Genomic DNA, 11493 nt, shown 5'->3' with positions numbered 1-11493 from the left:
CCTGACAAAGTCGGGATTTCTCTGGATAAAAGGTACCCTATGTCTTTTTCTGTACCCCTGAGAGTGTGTGGATTTTTCTGGATAAAAGGTACCCTATGTCTTTTTCTGTACCCCTGACAAGGTCTCGATATCTCTGGATAAAAGGTACCCTATGTCTTTTTCTGTACCCCTGACAATATGTGAAAAAAATTTCATGATGGTCGGATAAGTAGTGAAATACCCTAAACTAAATTACATGAATAAAAAAAACAAAATTGTATCAAGTTTTTTATTTATAACGAAAAATTGTCCGCCCCCTCAAAAACATCCGTGCCTTAAATTAAATCTATGCCTGCTTTTGTGGTCATAAAATTTTGACCATTAATAGAAATCTAAATCTTTAATTTTTTAATTGTATAACTATTTTTGCAGATGCTTTACCAATTAAAGATCTAAAGAATACCCCCTGTGCACCGACCGATTCTTTTGTACTCGAGTGTAACACATGCTACTGCAATGGACAAGGAACCGGATATTTATGCACGGAAAAGATTTGCCCCGTCATCGATCAAACGTCAACTGTTGTAGCCAATACGTCATCTCCTGGTGACAACACGACGCATTCAGTTGCGACCACACCATCGGTAACATCCTCGACCGCAGCATCAATAACATTTTCGACTACACCATTGACTGCATCGTCTACCACAGTTTCAACCACACCCTCTACCACTGTAACAAACGTTACGGGGGAAGTTCAAAGTAGTAGTGACCGGCCTAGCGAATAGTGACATTATAAGAGACTGTTTCAGGGAAATGATCGCATTTTTTACCTCACCTAAACGTTATATCAGCATTATTACTTTACTAGAACGTTTTAAGATTTAATACTACGTAATTTTAATTTCGACAATAAGTTATTGCACTTTGATTTCAGCTTATCTTGGTATGCCTATACGAGTTTTTTTTTAATGAGATATCTATTTATTAGTGTTTCATTTTAGGTTAGTTATGTTATTTATTAAGAATGACGATTTGTAAGGTGTTTTTTTTTGTAATACTGTAATTCTTAATCAAAAGACAAAATGCAATGGATAATTTTACGAAATAAAAATGTTAGTTTAAAGCAATGTCTTCAGTTTTATGGTTTAAATTACGAGGGTGGATTGATAAGTTTCCGGCCTAACCAAGAGATGACGCCACTAGGCCTACCTTGAGGTGACATTCTATAGTACCATCCTTGGATAGCTTGTAGCTATAGTTTCAGCCCGATCTCCTTGCTAGTGTAGGTTTGACAGCACGCTGAACAAGACGCCTCTGTGGTTTTCGTAAAAATGGAAAAGCAGGAAAATCGTGCTGTCATCAAATACTTTTATTTGAAGGGGTTAACGCCGAAGGAAATTAAAAAAGAGATGGACTCAACACTGGGGACATCCTCCCCGTCATATTCAACCGTTAAGCAGTGGGTTTCCGAGTTTAAAAAGGGTCGTGTGAGCACCTCTGATGGGCCTCGCTCAGGACGCCCCGTTGAGGTCACAACTCCAGATATGATCGAAAAAATTCATCAAATAGTGCTGGGAGACCGCAGATTGAAAGTGCGTGAGATAGCTGAGACCTGTAAGATGTCATATGAACGTGTGCAACATATTTTGCACCAACATTTGCATATGGAAAAGCTCTGTGCAAGATGGGTGCCGCGTTTGCTAACAGTCGACCAAAAATTGATTCGAAAAAACATTTCTACCGCAAATTTGTCATTGTATAAGCGTAATCCAAGCGAATTTTTGCGTCGATTCGTAACCGTTGACGAAACGTGGGTCCACCACTACACTCCTGAAACCAAAGAACAGTCTAAACAGTGGATTGGACCAGGGGAACCAACTCCAAAGAAGGCAAAAACAATTTTTTCGGCGAACAAGGTTATGGCTACTGTTTTTTGGGATGCAAGAGGTATTATATACATTGATTACCTTGCAAAGGGTAATACTATCACTGGTCAATACTACGCAGACTTATTGCAACGTTTGAGCCACGAGGTGAAAATTAAACGACCTCATCTGGCGAAGAAAAAAATCTTGTTTCATCACGATAACGCACCAGCGCACACGTCAATCGTTGCGACGGCTAAAATCAACGATCTAAAGTTTGAATTGATGCCGCACCCTCCTTACTCTCCAGACCTAGCCCCGAGTGACTATTTTCTGTTCCCTAATCTCAAAAAATGGCTTGGCGGTAAGAGATTTGCGGACAATGAAGAAGTAATCGAAGCTGTAAATGGTTATTTTGAGGAGCTTGACGAATCAGTCTATAGAGATGGCATTAATAGACTGGAACACCGCTATGAGAAATGTATCAGCCTTGGAGGAGATTATGTTGAGAAATAAAAAAAAAAAATTTTTAAAAACCTTGTTTTTCTTGGTCAGGCCGGAAACTTATCAATCCACCCTCGTAGACCAACTTTGTCCAAACAGTTTTACTAATAATATCTATAAAATTAAAAATATAACTAGTAAAATTTTGCAAAAAATGTTATTACATGTAGTTGTCGCCCTTGCAAGAGACAAAAATATTAAGAATTTAAATTTTGAAATACAAAAAAAAGAAGAAATTTGCTAATTGCCTTCCGTCTTAAATTATTTCAATTTATTGATGTTTAATTTTTTATTTTTAGAAATTCAAAAAAAAATTGTTAAAGGTGTGTCTTCAAGTAGAGCGCTGTACGGGTGCGAAACATGAATGGTAGGTGCGACGGAAAAAAAAGGTTAGAAGCGTTCAAAATGTTACAGACGAATGATAAGAATACCGTGGACAGAGAAGGTTAGAAATGAGGAGTTATTCGAAAGATTAGGATAACAAAGATCATTATGGAAGTTGTGGGATGCCGTAGTTATAGGGAAATGCGAAGATTAGCTTCGAATAGGAAAAAGTAGAAGTGTACGTTCAACCAGTCTTAAAACTGACGATGATACAGAGCATAACCTAAAAAATATTCAGTGTGCAAACAGAAACCAATAAAAGGTTTTTAGACAATTACGAAGAAAATTTAGTGCAAACGAAATATAACAAAATATAAGTATTTACGCGCTTAATTACTCATTAAATAAACCGAACTAATTACCTTTGGGAGTCAACTCGGTCTCACAAAAGCAAGTTGTATTTACGCATTCCCAGCTCCGGCCCTGCATAATATTCTAGGGAAATTTAGCTAAAGGATTGTGTAATATTTTAAATAATCCCCGATATTGTATTCAAAATCATGGATACGCAGTGGAAAACTCAAGTATAGTCTTCAATTAACATCGCAGGAACTATTTACCCCATATTTGACTTTCACTTTTTAAGTTGGTACTGGAGTAGTATGAATAAAACCGTCTCATTTGTAGTTTGAAAATGTTACCATACATATTTATTAAAGATTGTACGGATTCCTTTAATTCTATAAAAATAATCAAAATTACAAATAAATCATTTTAACATAAGTATTTCCATATTTTAAAAGTAAGATGATCATTCAACATAATACCGCACTTTCACATTAATTTTAACTAACAATAAGTACATAGTAATAAAAGTCACTTACGCGTAGTCGCGTAATTGAACTAGAAATAAGATAAAAATTGAACATCATAGACCTTATAATAAATTGTTAGGGTAAGAACATAACGAGGAGCTTCGCCTGGGGCCAACGTTCCGATCAAAACATGGTACCCTTGATCCTTGCTCCGATCCTCGCGCTCGTGTGATCGTATTGACGCGGCGACTCTCGATCCGATTTATGCATTCTCGTATCACTTAATTCTAAATAAATGACAGATTAACATAGATTTCACTTCAAATGATAACACATTCTCTTCATCAGATGGAGATATTTTATTGAATCCATGTGCTAATAGTTGATATTTTTATAAGCAATCACGAAAAAGAAGTCTGCATCCGCTCAACAAAAAATATTTCTAAAATGAAGAATATTATTATATTTACACAAACCTAAAAAAAGGTTTGGAACGTTTTTTGTATATTCGTGAATGACAGTTGTATATTTGATTACATTTTGGGCAAATTAAGAGATAAATTAGATGGAATCCAACATGAATTTCATTTCTTTGTTATCCATCGTCGCGTGTACTGTGGTTCAGGGTCAGAAAAATACTAAGCTAGGTTTTATAGTACCAGGTTTTGGCTTAGTAGGTACTTTGTGAGGTACAATAAGATCATCTTCATTAACAACTACGAATTTATTATTTTTTTGTGAGCGAAGCTATGGTCCCATGTTAGGATCGGAGAGATGGTAGTCGCCCCGTTATGTCCGCCCACCCACTTACATACTATCAAAAAATAGAAGGTCATTATTTTCTGTATCATTATTATCATCCCCGTTAATATCTAAACTAATTTTCTTTTTTCCCTCTTTATTTTTATTTCTATTACCAATATTGCTTCTTCTTTTTCTTTCAATATCTTCATCGTCAATAAATGTAATAATGCTTTCCTTATCGTCACTATTACCACTCCCCTCTTTATTCATTGATTCAGTTTCCTTTCCTTCTAATTCAGTTCCACTCCCTTCGATTACTGGTCCATCCTCACTGCTTTCATAAATAGGACGTTTAGAAGAATTAGTTTCATTATTAACACCGTTTACTTCCGTTTCCTTTATATCAACAGAGTTCTCCGCAGGTTCTTCAGTTTTATCTGGTTCATTAGTTTTTGCTTCTTTTTTGCCAAACAGGTAGAATAACACTCCGAGAGTGTTTTGTGTGGTACTGGTAGATGAGACCGTAGAAGTCTCTTCATCAAAAACTTCTGTGGTACTTATCTTATTTTCCATTTGTGATGAATCAGAGGTAGTTAAAGTCTCCCCGGTATTAGTATCCAATACCTCCTCGGGAGTTGTCACATTTTCAAATTGTGATGAGACGGAAGTGGTTAAATTCTCAGCAGCAACAATATTAGCAATTTCGTCGGTCACACTTTCTAATTGTGGCGAATCAGAGGTAGTATATGAAGTTGTGTAAGTCACTTCATTAACTTTTGTTAATTCTTCTGAAGAAGTTTCAGTAATTAAAGTGGAAGGGATTGGTGATGTTACTGTGATATTAAAAACTTCACTCTCATCTTCGGTTTGTTTGGGTGAATAAGACAGAGGTGGAGTAGTACTAGGTAGGTAGTGATTGTACGTATGAGAATATGTATTCCATCTAAGCCATTCAATGTTGTGACTTTTACAAATCTTATGGGAGAAACAGGAATCATCGCAACATTTGTAACCCACTGGGCAATCAAAGTCGCCGTTGCATTGAAAATGTGCGGTAAACTCTGGTGCCAATGGTACGGAACAGTAGACTATGGCGTATGGACACGTGTTGGGTCTCTCTGAAATTTTTTGGACATATTTAACCGTCATAGAACTAACAATGTCAACTGTTTCTATTATTAACCATTTAGGTATAAATCAGCCATTATTGCTTATCATTTATTGCTTACAATTGTCGACGTTTCGACCATTTTAACTATATGGTTCTTTTGAAGGTAAGATAGCTAGCAATATAATGTAGCGAGCACGAGCGTATTTGTGTGCGATCGGGCACACGTGTGCGTGAACGGCTTGTCGATTCGCCGACTATCCGCGGGCGCTTTTCTTCATGTGCACCGTATTTGTAAATGTGTGTGTCGTACCTGCGTTCTGGGAAAACAGTTAAAGAATTCAAAGAAAAACTAAACGATCCGGATGTTTCTAGACGGTTCCAGAAAGGAAACAAAAGAGTATTTAAAGGAAGAGACGATCGCCGAGAGAGTAGAAATAAATTGACCGTTGCAGAAGTGAATCCAGAAATAAATTGACAGTGATAGCAGTGAATAGTGATATATCAACAGTAGTGTAAATAAATAGAATAATTCATAACCTAAGTTTAGTAATAATTTAATAGTGTTTTTAAGTTCTTCAATAATTAGTGTAAATAAATAGTTTTTGTCGTTATCAGTCTTAGAAGTTAATTTTGTTAAACCCACGAACATTACAATAACGTATCTCAACACAGAAACTAGTCCGTTTTTAAATGTAAAATTCACATGTATTTAATGTGTTAATAAGTCTTTCAGACATGTGCATGATTTATGTGGATTCGACTTCTCTAAAACCAAAATTAGCATGCAATTTACATATGGCTGATAAAACCAAAATCCAAAATAGTGAACAATTGAAATATTGACATATTAACAAAAGTTAAACAAAAACCCTCTCATGGTAAGTATATGTATTGTATATACTGTGGAGATGAACATACAAATTGAAATATCAAATTAAACACACGTATGTTAGAAAGGCAAGGCACACACACGAAAAACATACATTAACAAGCGTCCGACAAGGTTGAAATTAATGATCGATTCATCTGTAAGTAATATACTAATTTTGGTTTTAGAGAAGTCCAATTCACATGCACATGTCTGAAAGATTTAATACATTACATGAATATGAATTTGTTGATAACTTCATTAAAAAAGCAGAGCAGTCTCTGTTTTGAGATACATAAGTCGGTCTATTTCATATTTACTACGTCCTTGGTTACAGCGACCATTTTGCTATAGAGATGTTAAATCTAAGTCCCTTGAATTTAAAGCATACTTTAGTACAACATTCATGTGGCTACGGCGACTTCGGATGTAAAGCCGACTTCGGGTATAGTGACTATTTGTAATGAATCATTTGTAAAAAATCCCTAGTAATCCCATTCAGATATAGCTACCAGAGTCGGACGCCAAAGACACAAAGAGCTTTCTTATCTTTTGTTTACATTCACACAGGTGGTCAGTAAGTGTAGTGACTTTTACCGTTTCTTTATAGACGTTAGCCAGATACAAAGAGATATTCTGAATAGCAAATGTTTAGTAAACTTCTGAATAAATATGACTCCTAATTGCACATTTACTGTTAAAAAAAAGCGGAAATCGTTTCAAAATTGAAAAATAGTGAGACCTACACTTACGTGTCTGTACCTCTTTACCTTTGCCTGTAACGACTTCCGGATATAACGACGAAATTACACTATTCCCTTCGTCGTCGTTATATCCGAAATCTACTATACCTCCCAACCGTCTTGTCTTACAAAGGGCCATGCATTTAAAATGGTCGAAACATCGACAATTGTAAGTTTTTTTTAAACAGATAAAAAGCAGTAATAGCTGATTGTTAAAAAATGTACTGGTGAATACGAAGGAAAAGCCTGATTCATACATAGGAACGGTCACAATCTGATCAAATATGGTACCATTCAAACAATATGTAGGTACGATTATGATCAAATCACAGTCAAGTAATTACTCAATAATTCTGTCGGAGTTTATGACTACCCTCCCTCATCGACGTCCCAAATCAGTCATAGTCTTTTTCGAAATATTGTTTATGCAATAGACCAAGGTAAATGTAACTTTTTGTTAATGGATTTTTTGCGAGACAGTTGCAACCGTTACAATGTTTATACACATTAAAACCCTAGGTGAGTTGAATGTTACCAACAGGAAGCATATCTAACAACGAAAAGCGTTTCTAGTAAGTTTCTAAACGTTTTGTGGAATTTTGGTGTCTAGCGTTTATTTAAAATAAACAAACTAACCTATCGTAATCCAATTCTAAACTAAAAAAATCAATCGCTTCTTCTGAAATAAATAATCATAAGCGTAAATGATAAGAGACAGTATTTCAAAATGTAATCGAAAGATTTATTATATAATTTCACAAAACTGTTACATCTGCTTAAATAATTCTTATTCATGCTTTATTCTAGCTGTACGAGTAACAATAGAGAAAACGATAGAAAAAGGAAAGTGTCTACATTTGTAGATTTAAAAAAAGCTTTTGACAATGTTAAATATACTTACAAAAGTACGGATGAGTTACAGAGATACAAGAGTGATACTTAAAAGCAACAGGTAGTTATAGCTTGTATGAAGGCCTAGTCAGAGACACATTAGAGGCAGAAGCAGAAGTTAGGAGGGGTAGAGGTAGACCTAGATTACATTACTGTTTGTAAATGGTTAAGCATGTGGGTTGTTCTAGTTTAAGGGAAATGCGATTAGCTCAGGACAGAATAAAATAATTCGAAGTGGTCTATATTCTGTCGAAACTGCCAGACGCGGATCGCGATTTCGATCTTCTTGGATCTCATCAGTGTCGCAGTCAGCTCCGACAGAACACAGACCAACTTTTACCTGCTGCCTTAACAGCGCGTTTTAGAAAATAGCACAAATGGCGCGGTAAACGCCATCTGTAGTACGATGCTACATTATAGGATTACGTATGCTTCAACAAGGTCCATTTAAATATATGGATATCTGCTTGCTGAAACGAATCCCGGCGTAGCTCACCTCAATGTGGTAGGCACGTTACTATAATCGAATAAAATAATTCGAAGGGGTCTGTATTCTGTCGAAACTGCTAGACGCGGTAGAAGCATACGTAATCCTAAAATGTAGCATCGTACTACAGATGGCGTTTACCGCGCCATTTGTGGTATTTTCTAGCTCAGGATAGGAAAGAGTGGAAAGAGTCAAAGCAGTCTTAGGACTCACGACCTTATGATGATGATGGTTCTAAAGTATATGGAGACAATTGTACAGTTTTATAATAACATTTTTTTCCGTTATTTACACATATTTTTTTTCGTTATTTACTCTTATATAAAAATATCGTTGGAGACAAACACTACGGTAAATTGACTGGACCGTGATCGTACCTTGATCAGGCCGTGACCGTCCCTATAGAATGATGAATCGGCTTTAAATGATTCTGTTACTTTATTTGTTACGACAATAACTCTGTTTTTTAGAAGGAAACAATAAGGAAGTTTTGAATTCTTTTTTTGAAAATATTAAGCATGTAGATGTCAAAAACAAAAAATCGTTAAATTGAAAAGTAGTAAAAATCCAAAAGTACTAATTTTTTAATTATTATTTCTAAACTAGTACTAATTGTTATTTGAATTTTGAAATTTTATGTTATGAAACCAGTAAAAGGCTGATAATGAAATCCTTTATTACCATTTCATTATTTTATAAACTGTTTTTGGTACTAAACCTCACATACAGTGTTTTTTTTTCAGATATCTCGCATTCAATATTTTAGAAACGACTTTGAAGCAAATATCTCATGACTCATGAGTCATAACTAAATGACTGAAGTCAAAACATCCTAAAGCATCCTTACAAGGAATCATCCCGTGTGGCAAAATTTTTTTTAGCCAAAATTAATATTCTGCCCAATATCGGTAAAAGTGTGGCCATTAGACCAAGATTTACCCAAGTTAAAATTGGTCTCAAGAATTTATTTAAATAATTTTAAGTTAATCAATAGTTATTTAATTTACTGAACTTAGAACCCATTAAAAATAAGCTGTTTCGAAATTTAGAGAAAAATTTTCTTTTTTTTTCCAACTTGGACTGAAGTTTATCAGTCATATATTAACCGTACATTCAAAACAGACTTTATTTAAGATTGGGCCAAACTTGATTTAAATGTACCAAATAATGTATTTGACAATGTTTATATTAATAAATAAAAATTTAATGTAAAAAAACTAAATCCTTTTCTTTATATAATCCTGTAAAACATTATTGGGAGGGCTAAATAGCCAAAATTGAGCCAGATTTGGTTTATTCATGGGCCGAATTTGGTCCAAAAATTAAATGTGGGACAATCCATTTCTGGCCCGAGTTTTTTGCCAATTTAGGCCCATGATTTTATCTTGGCCAATAACTTTGACCCAAATTTTGCCCTAACTTTTTTTCTAATGGGATATCGCATTACACTACAAATACAAACGTCTTAAATTAAAACATATCAAATGATTAAACCCATGTGGTTACTTTTTAAACATTTGTAGGTGTTTTGCAAACCACTACTTCAAGTGTCTGATTTTTTTGCAATGTTTTATAAAACTAATAATTTTTAATTATTAAAAAACTTAATCTTTATTGATACACTTTGGATAATAAAAGTTGAATAAAATATACATAGGTACCTTTTGAATATTTAATAATTACATTAATCAGAAATTTGTGAACTTAAATAAATTGATATGGATTAACTACATTTTTAAGTATAAATAAAATTTAAGGTAACATTTAAATTATCAAAAAATATTAACTATTAAAATACCAAAACAATAATTTAAAATAATATTGTAAAAATATTTAGAAAATATCAATTTTGTTTACTTTTTTGTTGAAGCAACGTCAGCATTAGAAATCGATTCCCTTATTTTATTAATTATCTTATCTCTTCGCAATTGCTCAGTGGTTATTATCCATGAAGATTATAGTTTATTAATTAATTAATTTCGACTCTTCACTATTGAAGAGTTTCTTGCTTATATGTACTGAAATATTTTTTCTTTAACTCAATGAAACATACATACTTAGGTAAGTATGTTTTAGATGGTAGTACTTTTTTAATATATATACGTATACATATGGTTTCCTATAAATTTATCTACGCCTTAATATTTTATTTCCAAACGTTTCATATAATTTTCAAGCATGAAAAGTATTTGAATTCATTAAAGCACTTAAACTGAAGAATATTCGTTTCAATCATATATTTCAAAACATTTTTTACAATTCAAGCATTAAAAATGTTTTGTTTTAAAACACTTTTGGATTTGTAGTGTACGGGACCCTAACTAAAAACTTTAGACATTAAAATAGAACCTGATACATACATTAAAGACTACAAACGAATAAATAAGTATAGTAAATTACCTTTATATACACAACAGTGGATGTGAGGGGTTGTGTAAGAGTAGCACCACCTTTCGCAATTGGAATTTTGTCTTCTAAAATACGAGTAAGGTTCTCTAAAGTATTTATCATACGGATTGTAATAGTAATGGTAATAATACCAACAAGAACATGTAGAAACCGCGGAAAATATAAAAAGCACTTTCGTTAACAACATGTTGGATAGAAATAAATTTTCTTTATTACAACTATTTTACATTTAAACGATTTCAGATAAATTTCATAAAAATCCGATAAAGGTTGTACATTTAGACTAACGACAAATATTTCCAAATGGTGAGAATTTCGATCAAATAAACCTCTATTTACACACGTATTCCTTTATGTGGTGTAAAGCTGGAATTATCATATCTTTCCCTTTTTAAAAAAAATGCCTCAATGTCGAAATCAGATTTCAGTAATAGCTCGTCTGAGAATTTATCGATCGACAAACATCCGAGTGTTATATCGAAAGTTATTGATGATTTCCAGACAGATGCAACACTTCTATTCACTTATGGAATAATATTTAATTAATCGAGAAGATAATTGAAAATACTAAGGATTAGTTTCATGATGGTCGATTTCACGCCTTAACTACTTAATCAATCATCATAAAATTATGTAGACACATTGTCAGTGCTACAGAAAAAGATATAGAGTACCTTTTATAGAGAAAAAAATACTGTTCCCGAGGGACGAAAATTAGTTTAATGTCGTCGATTTCACGCCTTAACTACT

General features: G+C 33.7%; 2 protein-coding genes across 3 annotated transcripts in view; one reads left to right on the top strand and one right to left on the bottom strand.

Annotated features, from left to right (window-relative positions):
- The window catches only part of LOC108744091 (G8 domain-containing protein DDB_G0286311), a 29452-nt gene extending 28343 nt beyond the window's left edge, over positions 1 to 1109 (top strand). For both annotated transcript variants that reach the window (XM_018479684.2, XM_018479685.2), the window contains one exon: positions 412 to 1109. In XM_018479684.2, coding sequence (XP_018335186.1) covers positions 412 to 767 — 356 coding nt within the window. In that variant the 3' untranslated portion in view covers positions 768 to 1109. The remainder of the gene's footprint in view (positions 1 to 411) is intronic.
- A 1646-nt stretch (positions 1110 to 2755) lies between these two features.
- Positions 2756 to 10949, bottom strand: LOC108744090. The gene is made up of 2 exons (XM_018479683.1): positions 10735 to 10949; positions 2756 to 5352 (listed from the first exon to the last, which is right to left on the bottom strand). Exons 1-2 carry the CDS (start codon positions 10928 to 10930, stop codon positions 4298 to 4300), a joined length of 1251 nt encoding a protein of 416 aa, XP_018335185.1. The 5' UTR covers positions 10931 to 10949; the 3' UTR covers positions 2756 to 4297.
- Between the last annotated feature and the right edge of the window lie 544 nt (positions 10950 to 11493).

This window comes from Agrilus planipennis, unplaced genomic scaffold (assembly GCF_000699045.2).
Source record: "Agrilus planipennis isolate EAB-ADULT unplaced genomic scaffold, Apla_2.0 scaffold18, whole genome shotgun sequence".
NCBI classification, from domain to species: Eukaryota; Metazoa; Arthropoda; class Insecta; order Coleoptera; family Buprestidae; genus Agrilus; species Agrilus planipennis.
Note: the sequence above shows the minus strand (reverse complement) of the source record. Positions and strands in the feature narration are given on the sequence as shown.

Coding starts and splice junctions, on each gene's coding strand:
- LOC108744090 (XM_018479683.1), bottom strand. CDS start 10,930: ATGTTGTTAACGAAAGTGCTTTTTATATTTTCCGCGGTTTCTACATGT. Junction 5,353..10,734: donor CCACTGTTGTGTATATAAAG/GTAATTTACTAT, acceptor AAAAAATTTCAG/AGAGACCCAACACGTGTCCA.